Below are 26,117 nucleotides of genomic sequence, written 5' to 3'. Positions count from 1 at the left end.
TCAATACTTTGTTTATCGATTAATAATATTCCATTGTATGTATATACCCTATTTGTTTTTCCATTTAACAGTTGGTGGTCAGTTAGATTGTTTCCATACTTTGAATATTGTTAATAATGCTTGTGTGAACACAAGTGTACAAGTTTCTTCTTTCAAGCCTTTGGCATAGTCCCTAACTCATGACATATTCAAGTTCCATGCTTTAGGCTGCTTATCTTGAGGTCAGCAATTTGAAACAACTAATTGTTCTCCAGGAGGAAGAGCTACTTCCTTTATGAAGAGTTACTGCCTCAGAAACCCACAGGAGCAGTTCAGCTCTTTCCTGAAGGGTGGCTCTGAGCCGGTAGCCACTCAAGGGCAGTGAGTTGTCATTAGTAATATGTACTGCCCACACACACAGAATGTTGCTATCACTGATAACTGATGTTAACATTCTCAGATGTGCACTCAAGATGTTCAGTGTTAAGATTTTCTGTTCAAAACACTGCTGCAGAACAAGCTATGAATTTTTAAGTATTAAATTATAGCAGCTCTGACTGACAGCAGAGTTGCTCAAATAAACCCTTTTATAAATCAGGGACTATGTGTATACCTTGAAGTGTAATTGCTGGGCCATACAATAATTTTAGGTCTGAGTTTTTGAGGATTGCCAAACAGTTTTACACAGTCACTGTACCACTGTATTTTCGTTTCTTTTCTTTTTTGCTTACCTTTTCTTTGTGAATTGGGTGCACATTTTATATCATGTCATTGATTCAATTCCATTATGTCCATCAGTTTACCCACTTCCTTTCTGTTTCCTGTTTCCATTTCTCCTTCTTTTCAAACACTTCTGAACTTTGTCCTTGGGTAAATTATGCCACTTTGATCTCAAATGGTTGATTATTCTAGGGGTGTGCATATCTCATTAGTGTTGATATGCATCTTATAGCGCTATCTATTGTTAAAGCGGAAAACTGAGCCAAAGGAATGAGTGCAGTTCCAGAACCGAAGGGTGATGGTAGGCCATAGTCTAGTTCAGCGGTTCACAACCTGTGGGGTTGTAACCCCTTTGGGGGTCGAACGACCCTTTCACAGGGGTCACCAGATTCATAACAGTAGTGAAATTCCAGTTATGCAGTAGCAACAAACATAATGTTATGGTTGGGGGTCACCACAACATGAGGAACTGTATTAAAGGGTCACAGCCTTAGGAAGTTTGAGAACCACTGGTCTTAGGTGTTCCCATGAGTCTGTCCAAACCAGTAAGCCTGGTATTATTTTTAATTATTTAAAAATTTGTTTTACATTTTCTCCCCCTCTCTACCCAGAATCTTCTAATGTGATCCCTTTCAGAGTACTCTGGAGCTGGGTACCTCTGGTTCTACTTATCTCAGGGTCTTGGAGACTGATGATCTCATGGCCCACTAGTCCACTGGATTAATTGTTTCCACGTGTCTTAGAGTTTCATCACTTTTCTTTCCTCCAGACAAAGAGAAACAAATAACTTCACCCTAGATGGCCACTCACAAGACTTAAAGACCTCAGCTCACTACTCACCAAAGTAGGGTGTAGAGCAGTGTCTTTGTGGACTACGTTATGCCACTGGACCTTGGTGTCCCCTGAGAATATAGTTCTGAGCCCCCAGGCTCAGAGACTCATTCCCTTAAGGGGTTTGGTTATATTTAAGAAATTTTCCCCATTATGAGATTGGATATATAATCCCAGACTCCGCCCCCCCCCCAAGGTGGTAAATAAGATAAATATGAGTGAAGGGAGACATTGGACAGTGTAAAATATATCATAATAATAAGATATAATTGATAAAGGATTCATGGGGTTGGAAGGGTGGGAAGGAAGAGGTAAAAAAGAGGAGCTGATATCAGGGGCTCAAGAATAAAATGTTTTGGAAGTAATGATGGCAACATATGATCATTTTATTGAGGACTCTTACAACTCTTGTTACAGTTCATACATTGATTGCATCAGACATGTTTGTACATGTGTTGCCTTCATTCATTTCTAGACGTTTACTTTATATTGAGCTCTTGGTATCAGCTTCTCTTTTTTCCCTCACCCCCTCCCTGATAACCCCTTGATAGATTATAAATTATTATTATTTTAATATCTGACACTGACCGCTGTCTCACTTCCCCCGTTTTTTCTGTTTTTCTTCCCCCTGGCAAAGGGTATTTGGTTATCGATCATTCGGATCAGTTCCCCCTTTCTCCCTTCCTCTACCCTTCTAGTATTGCTATTCCCACCCCTGTTCCTGGATTCTGTGTGTCGGGAGCGCCCATCTCTTTTCTATACCTGTGTGCATGCTCCAGTCTAGTCTGAATTGAGAAGCAGGACTGGGGTCATGATACTGGTGGGGGTGGTGGTGAGGAATCCTCAAGGAACCAGAGGAATATTGTGTGTTTCATCGATGCTTTACTGCACCCTGATGGCTCATCCCTTCCCTGTGGCCCCTTTATGGGGGGATTATTTCATCATCTACAAATGGGCTCTGCCCCCTTCCCTCATTCTCAACAATATGCTTTTATTTGTTTGTTTGTCATTTGTCTTCTGATGCCTATTCCCTGATCCTGATGACTCCTCATGATCGCACTAGTGGTGTGCTTCTTCTATGTGGGCTTGTTGCTTAAGACCACAGATGCTTTATTTTTTTATAGCCGGGCACCATCTACCTCCTTCACCACATTTGCTTATGCACCCATTTTGGTCTTCAGTGATTATGTCGGAAGGGTTAGCATCTAAGAATGCTCAATTTTCAGAACAAAGTGTTCTTATATTGAGGGGAAGTTATGAGCAGAGGCATGAAGTCCTTCCAATTCCTCAGAGTATTGCCATATAAACATATACATAGGCTAATACCTCTTTTTGTGGATTAATGCATTTACATCTGGACACACCTATATTTATACCTCTATCCATTGCTTTGCTTTCTAGGTCCTTCCTCTGTTTTCATATCTTAGAACTTTCGCTTGGCTAATTTGCTGTTGCTCCAACACTCCCAGGATCTCTATCTCCCCCCCTTTTTTTTAAACGTTTTATTAGGGGACCATACAACTCTTATCACAGTCCATACATATACATACATCAATTGTATAAAGCACATCTGTACATTCTTTGCCCTAAACATTTTCTTTTCTTTTTTTTTCCCTTTTCTTCTTTTACATTTTATTAGGGACTCATACAACTCTTATCACAATCCATACATATACATACATCAATTGTATAAAGCACATCCATACATTCCCCGCCCCAATCATTCTCAAAGCGTTTGCTCTCCACTTAAGCCCTTTGCATCAGGTCCTCTTTTTTCCCCCTCCCTCCCCACTCCCCCCTCCCTCATGTGCCCTTTGTAATTTATACATCGTTATTTGGTCTATCTTGCTCTATCCGGAGTCTCCCTTTCCCCCCTTCTCTGCCGTCCCTCTCCCAGGGAGGAGGTCACATGTGGATCCCTGTAATCAGTTCCCCCTTTCCAACCCACTCACCCTACACTCTCCCAGCACCGCCCCTCACACCCTTGGTCCTGAAGGTATCATCCACCCTGGATTCCCTGTGCCTCCAGCCCTCATATGTACCAGTGTACAAACTCTGCCCTATCCAGCCCTGCAAGGTAGAATTCGGATCATGGTAGTTGGGGGGAGGAAGCATCCAGGATCTGGGGGAAAGCTGTGCTCTTCGTCGGTACTACCTTGCACCCTGACTGACCCCTCTCCTCTCCTAAACCCCTCTATGAGGGGATCTCCAGTGGCCGACACTTGGGCCTTGGGTCTCCACTTTGCACTTCCCCCTTCATTCAATGTGGTATATATATATATATATATATATATATATATATATATATATATATATATATATATATATATATATATATTCTTTTTTTTTCCTGATGCCTTATACCTGGTCCCTTTGGCACCTCATGATCGCACTGGCTGGTGTGCTTCTTCCATGTGGGTTTTTTTGCTTCTGAGCTAGATGGCCGCTTGTTTATCTTCAAGCCTTTAAGACCCCAGACACTATCTCTTTTGATAGCCGGGCACCATCAGCTTTCTTCGCCACATTTGCTTATGCACCCATTTGTCTTCAGCGATCCTATCATGGAGGTGTGTAGCCAATGATATGATGATTTTTTGTTCTTTGATGCCTGATAACTGATCCCTTTGGGATCACTCGCTCACTCAGGCTGGTGTGTTCTTCCATGTGGGCTTTGTTGCTTCTGAGCTAGATGGCCGCTTGTTTATCTTCAAGCCTTTAAGACCCCAGTTACTATCTCTTTTGATAGCCGGGCACCATCAGCTTTCTTCACCACATTTACTTGTTCACCCACTTTGGCTTCAGCAGTCGTGTCGGGAGAGTGAGCATCATAGAGTACCAATTTAATAAACGAAAGTATTCATGCATTGAGGGAGTGCTTGAGTAGAGGCCCAAGGTCCTTCCGCCACCTTAATATTAAACCTATAAATGTAGACAATTAGATCTATTTCCCCATCCTCATATATATGTTTGCATGTACCCGTCTTTGTCTAGACCTCCATAAATGCCCCTTGACTCCCAGCTCCTTCCTCCCTCTCCCTTGACTTTCCTCCTGCCCCACCACCATGCTCCGACCCCACCTGGGCTACAGCTATACCTCTTCTCTATGCAACCTTATGCTTGATCGTTCCCCATCAGGCCTGTCTCTCCCCCCTCACTACCATTTTGGGTCCCATGTTGTTCCCTTGTCCCTGTGTTTATTAACACCACTTCCTTACCCTCCTCCCCCTCCCCCACCCGGATCTGTCTGTCCCCCCGGAACTGTCCGTCCTATTGTTTTTCCTCCAGATAGTTCATCCAGCCTGTCCTATTCAGACAGACCTGTGGAGACACTAACATGCACGAAAACAAGACAGAGGAAAACAAAGCAACAGTATACAACCAGACAAAAAAACAACAAAAACAAACCACTGACAAAGAACAAAACAAAACACTTCACAAAACAAAGGCTTGTAGTTCGTTCAAGGATCGTTTGCTGGCCCTTAGGAGCATTTTCCATTCCAGTCTGTTGGGGCACCACGCCCTCCCCCAAAGTCCACTTTCAGCATTCCCTGGGGACCTTGCCACGCCATTCCCTTGCTGTTCCACTCCACTCCCCCAGTGCTTTGCCTAGGTGTGGTGGGATCAGGTCAGGTGCAATTCCCACACTGTGTCTCCGGTCCCCTGTATCGCCCTTAGTCACTGAGGGGCATCATGTCTCATAGTAGGGCCAGCCATGTTGTTCTCTCTGTGGACTGGCTGCTCTACTCAGGAACATCATCCTCACGGCCTCGTGGGCCAGGCTGTGTTCTACTGTCTCCTCCTGCCCCTTCATCTGTTCCCGTGTGCTCTGATCAGATATGTCCATCTCCCAGAGCTGCAGAATCAATGTCATCCTTTGAAACAAATTCTTTTCGGGGGAGGGGCAGGAATCCACTTAATTTTTGGTGCTGGGCCCTACTTATCTCCCCCTTTTTTTGACTCTTATTCCCTAGCTGTTCCCCTGTCTATGGCACTGCCTACTCACCGCACCTTTCTCCTGCCACCCTCATCCACAGGGCCCCCCCAGGACTGTTTATCCCAGTGCTTTCTCCTTAAGTGTGTTAGACAGGGTTCTCTAGAGAGACAAAACCAGATTGCTAATTATTATATTTATACAGATATATATATATATATATATATAACACAAGAAATAAAAAGTTAAATTATAAAGCAGTACAAATGGCTCAGAGCAACTCACTCACATGAGACAGTTGTGAGACACTGGCAGTCCTCCAAGTTCTGAGGGCCGCCAGGTAGTCAGTCCTCTGTAGAGCAATTCAGGCTATCCAGGCACAGGCAGCAAACAGCAAGGCAGGTCACCAACAGTCAGCCAGATGACAGGGTCCGACAATCCCCTGCTCAAGAGATGTACATTCCAATTGTATGGCGAAGCAGGTCTTGAAGGAACCTGAAATTACAGCGACAGAGTCCACGGGTGAGGTGTCCCACAGGTAGTGTAGCTTGCAAATTGAGGCACAGAACAAGTAAGGCAGCCACACACTGGTCCGATGATCAAAGAGCAAGAGACAAGAAAAGTGAGGCTCTCCAAGCCATTTATCTCTCCGCCTTTCAATTAATCGCACATGTGTTAACGGCCAGGTTGGCACAATAAACTACCTCATCAGGCTTGCTTCTCATGCCTGTCTTACATAAGTATGCAAACCAACTATGATATAGACCAAAAAAAGAGAAAGAAAACAAAAGATTGCAAGAAGAAAAGGAGAGGAAAAAATATACATAATAGCTATCTCCCCGCTGGTTATGGGGGACCTCCGGGAGCTGTTGTGTTTTTTCATGTGAGGGAGATGGTGCATTTGGAATTCTTTCCACCTGGTCAGACTGTTAATCAAGCTTTCTATGTAGAGGTTCTGAAAAGATTGTGCAACAGTGTGGGACCAAACAGGTCTTATTTGTGGCAGAAGGGGGATTGGCTTTGCCACCACAACAATGCACCTGCTCATGCAGCCATCTCAGCGCACCTATTTTTGGCAACTAACAGCATGCCTCTCTTGACCCATGCACCTTACTCTCCCGACCTCACTCCATGCGACTTCTTTTTTGTTTCTTTGAATGAAGAGGGACATGAAAGGACAGCGATTTGACAACTTAGAAGAGGTGAAAAAAAATGAGGGATTGCTGATCCACAGACTCAGAACTGAGCACCTTCAGCCTGAGGCTTATGGTGATGTGTAATAATAGCCTTTGGGCATTTATAAGCAACGCTGAATGATCTTTGTAACATTGTCCAAGCAGGATAGAGACCATGCCCAAAGGGCTGAGGGACCTTGTCTGGAATGAACAAATGAACATTTTAGTACCCTGAGCATATCTAACCCCAAATGTAACCTGTTAACTTATCTAATAAACTCTGTGATCATGAGTTTAAAAAAAATGAGGGAGGTGCTGTCAGCCATCCAAACAGATGAGTTTGAAAAATGTTTCTAAGAATGGAATCTCACACACACACACATACAGAGAGAATGGATTGCATATTTGACAAATGTATTAAGTGTAATGGAAAGTACTTTGAAGGTGAGATGGGTGTTTTGTAAAGAAACTAAAATATATTGCTTTGAAAAAATTTGTTCTACTTTTTGGGGGGCATCCCCTCATATATTTGTGGGTATGTTCCCATCTCCTTTCCACAACCTTTCAGTAAGTGTCTTATCCATGCATCTATTGTTATTATATATACAGCAGTATTTTCCTTTGTTGCCTTTAACTCTTGCGCTCTTACCAGCGTCGGTTGCCTCCATCATTATTTTTGCCAATCTTCCTCTTACTGTACATTTACCTTCCCTTTCATTTAAGTGGCATAGTGTTTATACCTTGGGCTGCTAACCACTAGATCAGCAGTTGGAAACCACCAGCCACTATGCAAGAGAGAAATGCTTTCTGCCCCTGTAAAGAGTTACAGTCTCAGGAGCCCACAGGGACAGTTGTACTCTGTCTAATAGGGTCAGTATGTGTAAGAATTGACTTGATGGCAGTGAGTTTCTTTTTGGAGTTTACACCTGAGTTAATGTGCGTCAATCCTCCAGCTAGTGACTAATGTCCATAAGTGCCTAAAATCTTTGAAGGCCTCAGTTACCTAGTTTTTCTTTTGTTACTTGTGATTTTAGTTATGTCTGATGGTATATTTATACCATGTATTAGGGTCCCTACGTTTATCTCTCTTTTTTTCTGATATTTGTAGTGTTCAGTTTTACATTTATGTCTTTAATCCATCTTGCATTTGTTTTTATGTATGATATTCTATGTGATTCCTGTTTCCTAAATACCCATCAATGGATGAGTGGACAAAGAAACTAGGATACATACACACAATGGAATAAAAGGCAAATAAGAATAACATTAAAACTAGGAAACATTTCATAGCATTGATGAACCTGGAGGATATTATACTGAGTGAACTTAGTCAATCACAGAAGGACAAATATTGTATGAGACCACTAGTATAAAAAGTCAGAAGTGAAAATGTTTTCACACACACAAAAAAACATTCTTTGATGGTTATTGGGAGGACAGAGGAGGGTCTACATTAACTGGAAGGTAGACTTGTGTTAACCTAGGTGGCCAGCAAATAACGACCGAGGCAGGGGAAGACACTAAGGGGAGTACAAAATACTACGATACACATTCCTGCTTCAACAGCAATAGAGTACTCTTTGAACACACACGCAAACGGAACAGAGAGGGACAGAAAACAGGACTATACTTACAAATATATTTAGGTTTGCAGAGAATAGTTCAACATATGCATTTACATACACTACAAATACACCCATTTAAAAAATCATTTTATTGGGGGCTCGTACAATTCTTATCACAATTCATACATACATCCATTGTGTCAAGAACATATGTACATCTGTTGCCATCATCATTCTCAAAACATTTGCCTTCTACTTGAGCCCTTAATATCTGCTGCTCATTTTCCCCCTCCCTCTCCACTCCCCCTCCCTCATGAACACCCATTTTTATAGCTGAGTTAAAGACTGCTTAGCCATTTACAAATACCTTGAGTGAATATGTTACTGAACCTGAGGGCTGTCTCTCAAGGGATGTCAAGGTCAATTGGCACAATATAATTCACAAAGAAAATGTTCTACATCTTAACTTTGGTGAATAGTGCCTGGGGCCTTAACAGCTTATAAATATCCATCTGCAAAGCAACGAAGATACTAATCTCCCCGACTAGAGCAAAGAAGAATGAAGAAAATTGAAGACACATGAAAACAGTCCAAATCACTAATGGACCACATGAACCTCAGCCTCCATGATTCTGATACCACTCTGAAAGGGATCACATTAGGAGGTCTTGAACAGAGGGGGAGAAAAATGTAGACCAAAATTAAAAATCATAAAAAATACCAAGCTTACTGGTTGGAAAGAGTGGTGGAACCCCTGAGATTATGGCCCTTAATCACCCTCAGGCCAGGAACGGAACTTATGTCAGTGACTCAATTTTCAGGTAAACTATACTCAGATGTATAAGGGGTACAATAACACCAGCGAGATATTCACAGCCCTAGAAAAATGAACCATTTGAGAGCAAAGGGGCAGTATTTAACCAAGAAAACTCAGAAGCATTTGGAAAGGAGGAATGTAAACCGGAAATATAGGAGGTAGGATAAATGATAATTATATTTTGAGAATTGCAATCAATGACATTAAACTAAATGTGTATGAATTGTTGAATGGAACACTTATTTGCCTATAAACGTTCACACAATTCACAATTTAAAATAAAAAATAACGATATGTTTATGGAAAATAAATTAGAAGGAAAATGTTGAATGGAAGTGAGAAAGATGAGGGAAAAGTATAAATGGTACTTTGTTTTAAAATTTCTTGTTGTGATTTTATATATATATCAAATATATATTAAAATATATAGAAACATACATAAACAAAACATTTGACACTTAAACTGTTTTTATGTATATTATACTCACATACCCAAACCCGCTGCCATTGAGTCAATTCTGACTCACAGCAACACAGAGTAGGATTTCCAAGACTGTAAATAAATCTATAGGAGCAGCCAATCTCATCTTTCTTTCACCATAACAATTGGTAGGCTTGAACCACCAACCTTGTGGTTAGCAGAAAGCACCACCAGGGCTGCCATCAAGTTGATTCTGACTCATGATGACCCTACAGAGGACAGGGTAGAACTGCACCTGTGGTTTCTGAGACTCTTTATGGGAATAGAAAGCCACATTTTCTGCTGCAGAGTGGCTAGTGGTTTCGCCTAGTGACCTGGCAATTAGCAGCCCAACTCATAAACACTACACCACTATGACTGCCATCAAGTCAAATCTGACAAATAGCAACCCTATAGTGTTGAGACATTAATTATGTGCATGTTATACAATCATCACACTATTCATTTCCCAATGTTTCCATCACCTTCAGTAGAAATTCAGTGCCTCCTCATTCCCTTCTTGAACCTACTTTTAATAAGCCCTAATAAATTTTTGTATGTTTTTGCCTATTCTAAATATTTCATATAATCTCATAGACGTTGAGGATGATTGCTATCCAAAGGATATTCTCTCATCAGAGAGAAATACAGATGAAGTTTCATTCTCCAGTTTTAATACAAGGCGGCTTCAAAAAATTCATAAAAATTGAAATTAAGATAATGGAAAGTGTGCACTAACTTTTTGAGGCCCTCTCATGCTTCCTTGATAATGACAGGTGTCTTTTTATTTTAGATGTGATAATTATTTTTCCTACTCATTGAAATTCATCCAAATTAGAAAAGTTCCACTAATTGCAGTTCATATTTATGATACCCCTGCTTAGTTTTCCTGGAATGATACTATACAAAATAGCTGATTAACAAATGTTAGCCTGACCTCTCCTGTCTTTGCTTTGAACTGGCTCACAGTTGTCATTTTTCCATTAGTGTTACTCTTTTAGTTGTTCTTGCTATTGCAAACTCCTATATATGAAGTAGAAATCTATTTATTACCTGAGTAAGATTTACATTTCTGAATTTTTTCTATAAATCTTAGGCAATGAACATTTTGACCTCAGTGTTGCTTCTGTACGCAAAAGAAGAAGAAGCATTTTGGCTTTTGGTTGCTGTATGTGAAAGAATGTTACCTGATTATTTTAATCGTCGAATAATTGGTAAGAAAATACTCATACACACACTACTATGTATTTCTTTTCTAAATAAATTTATGTAAATCTTGTCTATCTAATATCCGATCAGTTTGAAGAACTGATGAATTAGTTTGTGAAATATGTAAAATGGAAGTTATATTAAGCTAGCATGTTCCCTGACATGTTCAAGAAGATATAGATATTTTTGTTGATTGTTGCAGATTGCCACTGGGTAGATCTGAACCAGCAACCTTTTGGTTAGCAGTTAGGTACTTATTCATTGTGCTGCCATGCTCCTTTTAAAATTAGGTATATAATTGTAAATAATTGTGTGATGTTTTAAAAATTAAATTCCTCATCATTCTTAACAAAATTGCATTTTTGAATTGATTATCCACTGTTGCCAAAATAAGAGTGATGAAGTTTCCAGAAATCCTGCATATATTAACTAGTTATTTATGTACTTTAATCAAATTTCAATCTCTGCAGATACATGAATTGTGCAAATATTTGCAGGATCAGAAAGGAAGATCAAGTTCTTGGCTTATTAATTATGGAGTATTTTCTGTAGTCAGCGAGTATTTATATATCTATGATCCCCTGCCTCATAAGCCTTCAATATCTTGGGTCAGTCGTTGAGGATCTTCCTCTGTTTCACTGACACTCTACTTAACCAAGAGATATTAAAATCTATGAAGATGAGATCATGTCATTGATTAGTATATCTCTTGTAGCACCGATTACAGGTCTCTGCACACAATCAGGAATTCCTCCAAAGAATCGGAATTGAGTTTCTCAAGTGATAGCATTTTAATAACAGCTGTGCTTAAAAACCTATTGCTGTTAGTCGATTTTAACTCATCGCACCCCTATGGAACAGAGGAGAGCACAGAAGGAGTTCATAATTTAAGGAAAAGAGATGCAGCTGTATCTGAATGCTAACAGAAGTAGAAGAGCCCTGGTGGCACTGAGGGTTAAGTGTTGAGCTGCTAACCAAATGGTGGCGGTTCAAACTCACCAGCCACTTAGTGGGAGCATGATGTGTCTGTGTGTTTCCATAAAGATTATAGCCTTGAAAACCCTATGGGATGGGGGGAGGCTACTCTTTTGCCTTACAATGTCACTGTGATTTGGAGTGGATTCAATGGCCATAAGTTTGGGTGGGGGAGTGTTTCCTTTTGGCTTTAATAGAGGAAAAAGTAGGAAGTGTATTAAATCAGTTCTTTTGAAAAGTGTTTATTTTCTAACTTTTGTGTGTGTGTTCTTCAGGTGCCTTGGTGGATCAGGCAGTCTTTGAGGAACTTATTAGAGAGCATCTTCCTCAGCTGACAGAACACATGACTGATATGACATTCTTTTCCTCAGTTTCTCTCTCATGGTTTCTCACACTTTTTATCAGTGTGCTACCTATTGAGAGTGCAGTGAATGTGGTGGACTGCTTCTTCTATGATGGAATAAAAGCCATTTTGCAACTTGGATTGGCAATACTTGATTATAACTTAGACAAATTGCTGACATGTAAAGATGATGCTGAAGCTGTGACAGCCTTAAACAGGTACAGTAAGAGCCATGTAAATCTGAAGGAGAGGAGAAAGGTCATGTTGATCAAGACCCTTATTTTACAGATGAGAAAGCTGAGCCTTAGAAATTTCAAATAATTTGCCCCAGGTCACAAAGATAGTAGAATGAAAGAGCTGAGTCTAGAGTCTAGTCCTATTCATTGTATAAATTTGATATGCTGGCCCCAGTTTTCACTATAAAGGGTCTTTGTGTAAAATTAATTTGAGAAAACAAAGAAGAAGCGATTGCGTAAAGTGTCTAGTGGGAGAAATTGTTCTAGTTTCCAAGTGTTTTTAAGCCATTATATCAAAATCTATATTTGTAGTAGATTTTATTTTAATGAATAATTTATGTACTGTGTACGTATGTATGTGTATATGTGCATATGTTAAGTGAATTGATATTTAAATTAATAGAAAGTGACTATTGTAATAGTACATCAAAATCTGCCATGTTCAGGGTAAAGACAAACTCCTCACTTTCCTGTTTCAAACTCTCTAATAAAACTTCAATGTACCAAGTGTTTTCTCCTTACAGGGCTCTACAGGCACTCTGTTTCATTCTATGTGGCATTTGCTAAGTACAGCCTGAGCCCGGCTGCTTCCCGCATGCTCATTGCTTCCCTCTGAAATGTTCTAATGCTCAACCATCTTCAAATTCCACTTCTTTATAAGACCTACCCTTGCCTTTTCTGCTTTTCTTGCCACTTTCTATTCTTTCATAGTTTTTTCTCCACTAATTATGACATTAATAAAAATTTTTTCATAGATTCTTTGACAATGTCACTAATAAAGATAGCCCATTGCCTTCAAGTGTTCAGCAAGGCTCAAATATGAGTGATGAAAAAAGCAATCATAGTAAAGTGGACATTACAGATTTGATTAGAGAATCAGATGAGGTAAGTTATTTTTCAATTATAAACATATAAATCCTACTCCAAAGCCACTGCTGTCTAGTTGAATCTGACTCATAATGCTGAGTAGCACAGACTACAACTGCCCCAAATGTTTCTGTAAACATTTTCAGAGTGATCCCTGGTGGGGTAGTGGTTGTGTGCTGGACTGCCATCTGCAAGGTCAGTGGTTTGAAACCACTAGTGCTCCATGGGATAAAGACAGGGCTTTCTGCGTTCATAAAGCATCACTATCTTGGAAACTCACAGGGGCAATTCTACTTTGTCCTTATTGGGTCTCTATGAGTCAGCATGGACTCACTGGCAGGTTATTTTGAGGAGCAGACTGCGCATCTTTTTCTCGCAGAGCACATAATGGGATCAAATCACTGACCTTTTTTGTGGGCAGCTGAGTGCTTAATCACTGCACCACCAGGGTTCCTTTATATTGTAATGTTTTCTATAATGGCATAATAAAAGTAGGATAATAATGAAAGATATCATTTAAGATCTAGCTTCACTTAAAAACTGAGTTCTAGAAATGGAAGTAGTGATGCCATGAAGGGCCAGGGGAGTAGGGGAAGTAGGGGGAACTGATCGCAGGATCGATGCATAATCCCACCACCCCACCCCTGGAGGATGAACAACAGAGACTTGGGTGAAGGGAGACAGTGGTCAATGTAAGATATGAAAACAGTAATAATTTATAATTTATCGAGGGGGCATGAGGTGGGGAGGATGGCAGGGAGGGTGAAAAGAGGAGCAGATGGCAAGGGTTCAAATTGGAAGTAAATGTTTAGAAAACGATGATGGAACCATATGTCTAAATAAGCTTAATACAATTGATACATGTAATGTTATAAGAGCTGTAAGAGCCCCCAGTAAAATTATTTTTAATTGAGTTCTGTGAGCTGCTTCTAAGGTTGATAATCACCTCTGCCTTAATTTGCTTTTCCTTACATGAAGCTATGTTAGCTTGCTTTCACAAAGAAAGACCACTGCTAAAGACCTACCACTATCTTTAAAAGGTGAGAATTCTTCTCATCTTAGAGACCAAGGATTTTGCCAATCTTCTTGTACTTAGTCCAAACACGTAGTAGTAGCTGGAATTCTCTCCAGTACATATATAGAAAAGCTGAACCGTGGGAGGTAGAAGTTTGCATAATCACCGAACAAGTCAAGAAACTAGCTAGTAATAGAACCAAAGCCTCTGAGAATTGAATTTGATGAAGTTTAGCTTTAAAAGGAGAAAAGGATGCATGTTATGAATGAGTATCCACTGCATTGCAATTTCTTTCAGAAATATGGCAGTATTCGCTGTGAAGATATATACAGCTTACGCTGTCGAAATAGGTTGTATGTCATACAGACCCTAGAGGAAACGACAAAGCAGAATGTGGTGAGTATCCATCCAGTGGGGAAAATCAAACTGAAGTAACATGTTTACCATACCCTCCTTAATAGTTTAGCAAAGTTGTATGAGGAATATGGAAAAGACTAACCTATTGAGCTGGAGTCTTACTAAAATTTAGTTTGCTATAAATTATTTGAGAAGAAATAAGTTATTTTCTTCTGATTGATGCTGATTGCTCCAAGTTATTTTGTGATTTGATCTTCAACAGCAGTGAAGCTCATTATTGATTACAGCACTGTAGGTATTTGAGCATAGCTTATGTGTAATTTTTCATCAATAAAGTATAGTCGACCTATATAATAATAAGTGCTACTAATAAATAGTTTCCTTGGATATTTAAGGGAGAGGGAGAAGGTTATGTAGTAGTACGCTTTAACATACAGGTATGTGTCACTTAATGTGCATTTGGGTAACGTTCCTACCACATATACATCATAGTAGTATTATAAGGCTTTTGGTTTGTTTTTTAAAGTGGGAAACCAGTTCTTTTGTTTATGATTTCCCGTAAAGGGTTTTCGAGACCCTTGACCCAGATTCTTGCCCATTGGACCATGAGTGGAATATAGGCATGTGAGGCAGAGGATATGTCTCTGCACACGGGCCCTTGAGCTTTGTCTGCTAGTCAGAAGAGTGGATAAGACTGGGCTCACTCTACTCCCTTACTTCATCTTGCTTCCCATAGTACTTCATTCCATCAGCCAACCACTCAGCTGCCATTGCCTTTTCCTCCAGCCTCTGCTCCCAACTCCCTCAGTAGCATTAGCAACAAGGACAATTAGAAGCAGGCTCCAAAGAGTTTTAACATGGCATTTGTACAATGTCCTGATCACATAGCATCCTATCTCTTAAAACATCATGGACATTGACATGGACCTAACTCTTCTTTTAATTGAATGGATATATAAGACACTATAAATATTGGTTGCCTCTGGTGAATGTGTGCTGTTTGAGCTTTTATCAAGAGCATATATGATTTTAAAATAATTTTACGAATTTAATATTTTACTTACCTCAGTGGTTAACAAGGTAAAATATTCTAAAAACAGAATATGGTCATTTTGTAATGTTATATGAGCATATATCTTCATAATATAACCCTTTTAATTTGTTTTATTGCCTGATAGTTGCTCACTTTTCTATGAGCTTGTTTTTCTTATTGATTTAGAGACACTCTGTGAATATTAGTAGCGTGAACCTTTGTTGGCTGTATTTGGCATGAATAATTTCCCCAGTCTGTTGCTGTCATTTTTCTGGTGTCTTTCAGTGTTTTTAACTTTTTTGGTAGTTGAGTCATTCTTGTTTGTTTTCCTTTTTTTGGTTCGAGACCATTTTATTGAGGATTAATACTGATAAATCATTTCATTGTTCAATCACATCAGGCAGTATTGTACAATTGCTACCACAATCAGTTTAAATACATTATTTTCCTTCCTGAAATCCTTCACATCAGCTCCCTTTTATCCTGCCCCCTACACACACATACAACCACTGTATCCCCCAGAAACCCTTATTCTACTTGCTGTCTTTATAGGTTCATCAATCCTGGGTTTCATATCCTGAAAAACAGAAAAGCACATAACAAAAATTGAGGCGGTGACAATGACATAACACATCTAAGATAAACCACAATATGACCAAACAAAAAAAATACAGAAAATGTTGAAAACCAGATCAGGCCTAACAAGCATCAGAGGGAGGATCTACTGACAAGGTTTGAACCTGTTCACGTCAGGATGATCCTTTTGATCTTGTACAGTCATCTGTCTATTATGGATACAGGGAACTCACTGGAAGCATATATCCTATCCCACAAATGTATCTTTTTTTCTTACAGGATCTTTGGTTTTCATGTCAAAGCTTTCCTGATTTAACATTATGAAAATATCTCCATATTGCACTATATTACTGGAATTACTCTCCTTTTAACATTGAAATATTTAATGCACCTAAAGTACATATTTGGTTTATAGAATGACATAGAATTTTAATGTTATTTTTCCCAAATGAAATTGCCTGTTGTTCCATTTACTGACTACTCTATCTTTAATGTATCCTTTTTGACAAGTTCCATTCTGATAAACATAGTTGATTTGTTTCTGCATTCTTTCTTATTGTTCCTTTAGAAACACCATACTGTCTTAATTATGGTCACTTTACAGTCCATTTTGAATTTTATAAAGCTTTTAAAATGTTCTTTTAAATGTCTGCTTAAATTACATGTTTGTTTTAATGCCTCTAGTAAAGATTTATAGTTTCTTATAAAAAATGTGTACATTTCTTGTTAGGTTATTCTACCCCAGTATGGGAGAAAGATGAGGCTTTCTACTCCCATAAGGGGTTGCAGTCTCCAAAATTCACAGGGGCAGTTCTACCCTGTCCTACAGGGTTGCCATGAGTCGACATGATGGCAGTGAATTTGTTTTTATTTTTGTTTTGTTTTGTTTGTGTATTTTATAATTTGTTACTAATTTAAATTAGATTTTGTTTCCATTACATATACAAATAATTTATTGCTGAAAGTTATTTGTTTGAGTATATTGCTTTTATAAATTACCACATTAATGATTCTCATTAATTCTAATATATTTCCACTGAACTCTGTAAAGTTTCTACATAGACAGCCACTGATTTATAGTCTTATAGTTTGGCGCCTCCTAATGCTTTTACTTCTTTTCTTTAAGCAGGTAACAGGTACTGTTAAGCAGTTACAGTAAAAGCAGGCTTCCTAGTCTTATTCTTGAATTCATTAGAAATGCTGCTAGTTTTTATTGTTACAGATAGTATTTGCTTTTGGTTTCCTTCAAAATGTTCTTCATTAAATAAAGGACTTTATTGCTTCTGGATTAAGAGGGTTTTACATTTTTTTTCAAATTTAGATTGAGTTTTACCTTTGATCAAATGGCTTTTTGACAGTTTCTTAAGTTTGTATTTTGTGCTTTATTAGTGTAACGAATTACAATAAAGATTTTCTAATACTAGTGTTCCTTTGAATCCTACAAATCCTAATTGTTCATGACATAGTATTCTAATATTCTTCCTAGAATATTTTGCTAGTGGTTTTGGTGAGGTAGTCAACATATTGCTTTACTGTTTGTGCACATGTGCTTTTTATGTCAAGGTTATTTTCACATCATAGAATAAATGTTGGAAGAATCTATATTTTTCTATGCTCCACAATAGTTTATATCATATAAAAATTATCTGTTACTTGAAGGCTTTAGAAATAGAGCCTCTAAAACCATCCGGAACTGCTGTCTTTTTAGTGGGAGTGTAGCTCTTTGATTATTTTTATAGTTCTTTTCGTTCATATTTTCTTCTTAGTTAATTTTGTCCATTTATATTTTTCTAGAGAATTATCCATTTCATCTAGATGTATTTGGTATCAAGGCTATGGAGCTCATGCAATGATTATGCAATGGTCCCTTTATGTGCTGGGAGCCTTGGCGGTATAATAGTCAGGCTATAATCCACATGGTCGACTGTTCAAAACCACCAGCAGCTCCTCTGGAGAAAGACTTGACTTTCTTTTTACTTCAGTGAAGAGTTACAGTCTCAGAAACCCACAGAGCGTTCCTATGAGTCAGCATTGCCTCGATGGTACTGAGTTTTGGTGTACCTTTATGTGCTAGGCACTTAATGATCTTATTTATGGTTATACTACCCATTCCTTTTCAGTGATGTTTACTAGTTGTTTCTTTTATCTCACTTATCAAACATTTGTCTATTCTTAAATTTATTTTTCATGTAGCCAGCTCTTTTATGTATTAATAAAAAAGATTTCCATTTCATTCATTCTACCTGTTATCTTTAGTGGTTACATGTTTGACTACTAACTGCACGGTCAGCAAATCAAAACCAAGAGAAAGACGGAACTTTCTACTCCCCTAAAGAGTTATAGTCTTGGAAACCCACGTGGGCATTTCTTCCCTGTCCTATAGGGTGACTATAAGTTGGAATCAACTCAGTGGAAGTGCCAAGATAATGACTGTGCCATTAGTGCTTCTTTGCCCTGGACAAGTGTAAAACTGCATATTTTCTAAACTTCTTAGATTACAACTTTCAGCATATAGGGATGTACATCTTCCAATTCATTTTGAAGTGTTGTTTATTTTTGTTATTAGGTGCCATCAAGTCAATTCCAACCCATAGCTACCCTAGGCACAATGAAACACTGCCCTGTACGGTGCCGTCCTCACGAGCCTATTGCTGCAGCCACTGTGTCAGTCTGTCTCATTGAGGGCCTCCCTCTTTTTTGATGCTCTTCCACTTTACTAAGGGACTCGTCTCTCCTGACAATATGTTCAAACTCTGTAAGATGAAATCTTATCATCCTTGCCTCTAAGGAGCACTCTGCCATATTTATTCCAAGACCAATTTGTTTGTTCCAAGACCAATTTGTTTGTTCTTTCAATATTGTTCTCTAGTACCACAATTCAAATGCATCAATTCTTCAGTATTCTTTATTCAGTGGCTCCCTTTCATATGCATATGATGCAATGGAGAATACCATGGCTTGGGTCAGGTGCACCTTAGTCCTCAGAGACATCTTTAATCTGCAATACTCTAAGGGGGTCTTTGCAGCAGATTTACATAATGCAACTTGTCTTTTGATCTCTTACCTGCTGCTTCCATAAGTATTAATTGTGGATCCAAGCAAGACAAAATCCTTGGCAACTTCAACATTTTCTCCTTTTTTTGTGATTGTACCTAATGGTCTTGTTGTGAGGAATTTGGTCTTCTTTACATTTAGTTTTAATCCATACTGAAGGCTGTGATTTTGAGCTTCATCAGAGAGTTCACCTACTCCTCATTTTCAGGAGCAAGGCTGTGTCATATGCATATCTCAAGTTGTTAGAAAACTTTCCTCCAACCCTGATACCTCATTCTTCTTCTTATAAGCCAGCTTCTCTGATAATTTGGTCAGCATACAGTTTGAATAAGTATGGTCACAGGATACAACGCTGGCGCATACCTTTCCCCATTTTAAACTGTGTTGTTCTATCCACACATCTTTTTTATTACTAAAAGATCTTTTTATTGGGAACACTTAGTATAATCCATACATACATTATATCCGACAAATTTGTACATATGTTGCCTTCATTCTTTTCTAGACGTTTACTTTCTATTGAGCTCTTGGTATCACTTCCTTTTTCTACCTCCCACCCCACCCTCATAACCCTTTGATAGATTATAAATTATTCTTTTCATATCTCACACTGTCTCCCTTCCCCATGTTTTGTGTTATTCTTCCCCCTGGAGAGGAGTGTTTATGTGTCGATCATTGTGATCAGTTTCTCCTTTCCTCTTTCCTCTCCCTCTCCCTTCCCTCTACCCTTCTGGTATCGCTATTCCTACTCCTGATACTTGATTCTGGGTCTCGTGAGGTCCCGCATTTTATCTATACGTGTTCCAATTTAGTCTGAATTGAAAAGCAGCACTGGGGTCATAGTAGTGGTGTGTGAGGAAACCTCAAGGAACCAAAGGAATATTATGTTTTTCATCAGTGCTTTACTGCCCCCTGGTTGACTCATCCCTTCCCTGTGGCCCCTCTGTGGTGGGATTTTTTCCACTGTCTACAGATGGGCTTTGGATCTCCGCTCCAACCCCCGTCATTTTTAACAATATGTTTTTGTTTGTTTGTTATGTGTCTTCTGATGCCTATTACCCAGTCCCTATGACTCCTCATGATTGCACAGTGTGCTTCTTCCATATGGACTTGTTCTTATCTGCTGAATGGCGGCTTGTGTATCTTCAAGCCTTTAAGACCCCAGACACTATATCTTTTAATAGCCAGGTGCCATCTGCCTTCTTCATCACATTTGCTTATTCACCCATTTTGTCTTCAGCGATTGTGTTAGGAGGGTGGACATCTCAGACAGCCGATTTGTTAGAACAAAGTGTTCTTATATTGAGGGAGGGTATGAGCAGAGGCCCAAAGTCCGTCCACTGCCTCAGAGTATTGCTGTATAAATATATGTACTTATGCCAATACTTCTATTTTTGTGGATTAATGTATTTACATATGTACATCGCTGTGTTTATACCTCTATCCATTGCTTTGCTTCCTAGGTCTTTCCTCTGTTTCCTTTTACTTCCTCCTGCCCCACCATCACGTTCCCCGTATTTGCACCTCCTGGTACCACCTCTTAGCTAGTTTGCTATTGCTCTGACATTCCACCACCAACAACAACAACCCAGTTGGATCCCTATCTCCTCATTGTTGTTGACGCTTAATACCCTAGTTGTTCCTCTGTCTATGGTGCTGCCTGCTCACCGCCCCCGTCCCCCACCGCCCTCATACCCCCAGGTCTCCCTGGGACAGTTGGTCCCGCTGTTTTCTCCTCGGGCATGCTTCCCATGCCTAGCGTATATAGGTAGACATACCAACTATGACATAGCCCAAACTGATAATAAATGAATAAAAATTAGAAGACTGAAAAGAAAAAAACAAGAAGAAACAAGAAGGAAATGAAAAGGAAGGGAAAAAAAGAGAATATACAAAAACCCCAGGTCTGTTCTCTGGCCTTCATGACTGTCCAGGAGCTGCCCCTCTCGGCCTGGAGTCCCTTTTGGGAGGCTACTCAGGGGCTTTGTAGGTTTCCTTTGTTCAAGTTGCTGGTCTGGTATGTTCCCTTCTTGGTTCTCCCCACTGTGGGCTGGTTCAAACTGCACTACTTTCCCATCGTATAACCCCCAGATTTGTCCTCTGTCACAGTAAGGGGACAACATGACACAAGCTCTATGTCCCATTAGTTCCCCACAGTGACATCATCCTCTGGGCCTGGTGTGCCAGCGTGAGGTCCAGTCCAGTTCTCTCTTATGCTTCTTCCTCCCTGGTCTGCTTCTGTGTGGGCATGGCATGCTGGCTTCTCTCTCCAACCTGTAGGTTTAGTGTTGTTCTCTGTAACACCTATTTCTAGGGAAGGGATTCACACATTTGATCTATGTACAAGTTCATCATGAGCACACAAAAATATTCCGGAATTCCCACTCTTTTCAAATTTACCCAGTTTGTTATGATTCAAACAGTTGAATGCCTTTGTATAGTCAGTAGAACACAAGAAAACATCTTTCTAATATTTCCTGTTTTCACCCAAGATCCACATGATGTCTGCACTGATTTCCCTTATTCTATTTCCTCTTCAGAATCCAGCCTGAATATCTGGAAGACTCTGGTCAGTGTTCTGCTGCAACCATTATTTGGTGATCTTCAGCAAAATTTTACTTGCATATGATATTCTATAATTTGAGCATTCTATTGGAACACCTTTGGAATGGCACAAGTATGAATCTCTTCCAGTCAGTTGGCCAAGTAGCTGTCTCCCAATTTTCCAGGCATAGACTAGTGAGTGCTTCCAGTGCTTCATCAGCTTGTTGAAACATTTCAATTGGTATTCTACCCATTCCTGGACTTTTGTTTATGGTTAATGCTTTCAGTACAGTTTGAACATCTTCCTTCAGTACCATTGGTTCTTTATCATATGGTACCTCCTGAAATGGTGGAGTGTCGACTAGTTCTTTTTGTACAGTGACTCTGTGTATTCTTCCCATCTTCTCTTGATGCTTCTTGCATCATTCAATATGTTGCCCTATCGAATCCTTTAAAACTGCAATTCTAACTTGAACTTTTTCTTGATATGCTGAGCGTGTTCTTCCCTTTAGGCTTTCCAATTTTGGGTCCTTGCACATTTCGTTATAATGTTTGACTTTGTCTTCTCAAGCTACCCTTTGAAATTTTCTATTCAGCTCTTGTACTTCATCATTTCTTCCATTTGTTTTAACTACTATATGATTTAAGAGCAAGTTTCAGAGTTTCTTCTGACATCCAATTTTATCTCTCATTCTTAACTTTTTAAGACCCTTTGTTTTCTTCATGAATGATGTTCTTGATGTCCTCCCACAACTCATCTGATTTTCCATCCTTAGTGTTCAATGCACCAAATCTGTTCTTGAGATATTCTTGACTTTCAAGTCAGATAGACTCAAGGTCATATTTTGGCTCTCATGGGCTTCTTTTAATTTTCAGCTTTATAATGAAGTTTCATATGAGCAATTGAAGATCCATTCCATAATCATCCTCTGGCCTGGTTTTAGCTGCTGTTATTTAGTTTCTCCGTCATGTCTTCCCACAGATTTAGTCTATTGGATTTCTGTGTAGTCCATCTGGAGAAGTTCATGTGTATCGTTGCCTTTTGTGTTGTTGTAAAAAGGTATTTGTTGTGAACAAGTCACTTGTCTTGAAAAATTCTATTATATGATCTCCAGCTTCATTTTACCACCAAGTCCATATTTTTCAACTACTGTTCCTTCTTTGTTTCCACCTTTAGCATTTCAAATCTCCAATAATTATCAATGCCTCTTAATTGCATGTTGGATCCATTTCTGACTGAAGTCGGCAAAATTCTTCAATTTCTACACTACTAGCTTTTGTGGTTGGTGCATAAATTTGAATAATAGTTGTCTTGATTAGATTTCCTTGAAGGTATATAGAGATACTTAAGAGGTCAACACTGAGACACTGAACAGAGGTAGGATTGAGACAAAGAATGTGAGGTTAAGAGTGGCTTTATTAGGGTAGAGAAAAAGCTCCTGGGAGGGAAGGGAGAACAGAGAGAGGGGCAGGAGCATCTTGAGCTCCTGAGCGGTTCTGAGACCCAATGAGTGAAGTCAGGAAAATCGCAGCTTGTCTGTAAGGCAGTAGGAGATATATAGGGCTCGTGCTAGGGAGTTATACATTGACAACAAGAAGGGAGATTTATTTATTGCAGCTGCAGGACCTTGAGTCAGGATGCAATCCATGAGAAATTCCCTGGCGTGCTGGAATAGGGGCTGCACAACCTTGGTCTGGGGAGATAAGCTCCTTGGAATGTTGGGGCAGAAGATGCACACTTCAATAGGTCATTTATCTTCCCCAGAGGCTGGAAATGGGGCCTTGAAGTTCTATCTTCCTGAGGAGCCGGAGAGGAGATGGGGCCTGCCTATCCGGACCCGGCCCAAACAATACTCCTATCACAGACAGCACTGTACTTCATGAGTGCTTTTGCGATGGCCTTTTTGACAATGAATACAATGCCATTCTTCTTGATTGCGTTATTCCTGGCCTAGTAAATTATATAATTTTCTGATTTAAAATGGCCAATACCAGTTCATTTCAGCCCACTAATGCTTAGGAGGTTAATCTGTATCTGTGTTGCAATTCGTTTTCGACAATGTCCAGCTTTTCAAGATTCACACATTGCAGATTCCAAGTTCCAATCATGAGCAGATTTTGGCAGCTGTTTCTTCTTACCTTGATCCGTGCCCCATCAGCAAATCAAGATCCCAAAAGCTCCAATCCCAAAGGCTTGCCTCTATCATGTCACCACTCTGAGAAAGCATCTCCTCATCACTCATATTTCTAATGCCCCCTGGCCCCAGGGGCCCCTCCTCAGGCACTGTCTCCAACAATGCTCTGCTTCCATTCATTAAACCTTTATTATTTGACAGTACCATTGAAGAATGGCAATTTAATTCACAGCCCCACATGACCCATTAACAAATTGCTTATATTTTCAGAGCAAAGTTTATGAAATGGGACTTGAATATTGTTGCTTATATATATTTTAAATATTAAGTGACTGTCCTTTGGCAGTGATTTCTTGGGCATGCAGAAATTAAGGTCTCAATGTACATATCCAAGTTGAATTATAAATACAGTCTCTATACAATTTTTTAAAGTTAAAGGTGCATTTACCTTTGTTATTTCTTTTACAAATGAAAAGAAATAAGGTTTCTTCTACCAGAGAGATCTCTAAATGAATTTAAATATAACATCTATGTTGAAATGTTAAGTTCTAGATTCTGAATTGCTTTTAATCTTTTCTTTTTAAGTTGCGTGTTGTATCACAAGATGTGAAATTGAGCCTTCAGGAATTGGATGAACTTTATGGTATCTTTAAGGTATGGTTATTCTTCTAGCAAACAAAAAGCAGTGCTCATGTAACAGAATTTTATCCCAATCCCTCTTAAATAATTTATCTTTAATTATTTTAACAGATAGGCTTAACCAAAAAAAAAAAGCTTTTCCAAAATGACTTTTTCTGATGCAATATCTTTTTTATTATTTGCTTTTACCAGAAAGAGCTGTTTCTTTCTTGTTATTGGAGTTTGAATTGCCCAGTCTTGAAGCACCATGACCCCAGCCTGCCATATTTGGAACAGTATCAGATCGACTGCGAACAGTTCAGAGTATTGTATCACTTCTTGAGTCCCTGGGCTCATTCTGCAAACAGAGATGCGCTAGCTTTATGGACATTCAGATTGTTGGATGAGAACTCAGACTGCCTTATCAACTTCAAAGAATTCTCCTCTGCAATTGGTAAGATGATATCCAAGCATTTTTTCTTTTGTAAAGCAAGAAAATAACCCCCCAAAATCTGTAATACTGCTTCTGTCACCCTGGGTTGCATTATCTCCAGCTTTGCAATAACTACACTTTTCTGTGTTTGCTGTCAAGACTAATTATATGGATCTGATTTTGCCCCAGCCCTCAGGGGGGAAAAAAGCTGTTAGATGTGGGTGTTTCAATGAAGGAAGAGAATGCCCTGGTTTTCCCACGTTGAGATGCTTGAGTGCTATAGGACTTTCAACCTCAGTAAAAATCCAACTTAGAAGCGTGGTAGGGGAATATCCAACAAACAGGTTGTACCAGTTGTATTGTTTATTTCTTTACTTTTCCAAATTACCCCAGCATGCTTTGTTATCAGGGATTGCTCATTCCAGAGCAGTTGTTTTTTGTCAAATGAGCCATAGGCGTCATTCCAAAGAAAAAAGGATAAAGGTTATTTCACTTATACAATTGAAGGAGCAGATCCAGTTGACTGGGTGGTTGTTTACCTATTAATTTAACCAGGAGTGGGTTTCTGATTCCTGGCTAAGGTCTGTATCTTAATTAATCTGTGTTGCTGAAATTAATTAAATGTCCTTTGATACATGATTATTTACCATTGAATTTTATTGAACAGACATAATGTACAATGGAAGTTTTACAGAGAAGCTTAAACTGCTTTTTAAGCTGCATATACCCCCAGGTAAGATTTTAAGAGTCTTTAATGAGGGACAGCAAAGTTAAGTGCTCGGCTGTCAACAGGAAGGATGGCAGTTCAAATCCACCAGCTGTTCCACAGGGCAAAAGGTGTCTTTCTATTATGTGTGCATAAGAATCATGTGGGCCTGGGGTGGTTGGGAAAATATAGATTATTGTTCAGTCAATCTTGGGTAGAAAAGGCAAATTCTCAGGATGGGGTTGAAACAGAATGAAACATTTCAGAGCCCTGATTTAACAGGCATTCTTTAATTTGATCTTCATAGTAGCTACGAAAGGTAATATTATTTTTCCAATAATAATTAATGATAAGGAAACTGAAGGTGGGAAAGATTAAATAACTGGCTGAAGATCATATTGCTAATAAATGGTATCGCTGGAATTCAAACTGAGATGGGACTCCAGATCTCAGGTTTCTTTCTATTTTACCAAACTGCTTCAAAGTTACCACATCATTGCAATTTATTTTAGTGTTTTCCACTGACCTGAAAAGGCAG

At 39.2% G+C, this 26,117-nt stretch overlaps 1 protein-coding gene across 2 annotated transcripts in view; it reads left to right on the top strand.

Moving 5' to 3' along the window:
- TBC1D8B (TBC1 domain family member 8B) overlaps positions 1-26,117 on the top strand; it is an 87,234-nt gene that overhangs the window by 49,336 nt on the left and 11,781 nt on the right. For both annotated transcript variants that reach the window (XM_075539429.1, XM_075539428.1), the window contains exons 11-17: positions 10,575-10,692; positions 11,938-12,223; positions 12,997-13,126; positions 14,421-14,519; positions 24,408-24,476; positions 24,654-24,894; positions 25,541-25,606. In XM_075539429.1, the coding sequence (XP_075395544.1) occupies positions 10,575-10,692; positions 11,938-12,223; positions 12,997-13,126; positions 14,421-14,519; positions 24,408-24,476; positions 24,654-24,894; positions 25,541-25,606 (1,009 nt within the window). The remainder of the gene's footprint in view (positions 1-10,574; positions 10,693-11,937; positions 12,224-12,996; positions 13,127-14,420; positions 14,520-24,407; positions 24,477-24,653; positions 24,895-25,540; positions 25,607-26,117) is intronic.

Source organism: Tenrec ecaudatus, chromosome X (genome assembly GCF_050624435.1).
Source record: "Tenrec ecaudatus isolate mTenEca1 chromosome X, mTenEca1.hap1, whole genome shotgun sequence".
NCBI lineage: Eukaryota > Metazoa > Chordata > Mammalia > Afrosoricida > Tenrecidae > Tenrec > Tenrec ecaudatus.
Note: the sequence above shows the minus strand (reverse complement) of the source record. Positions and strands in the feature narration are given on the sequence as shown.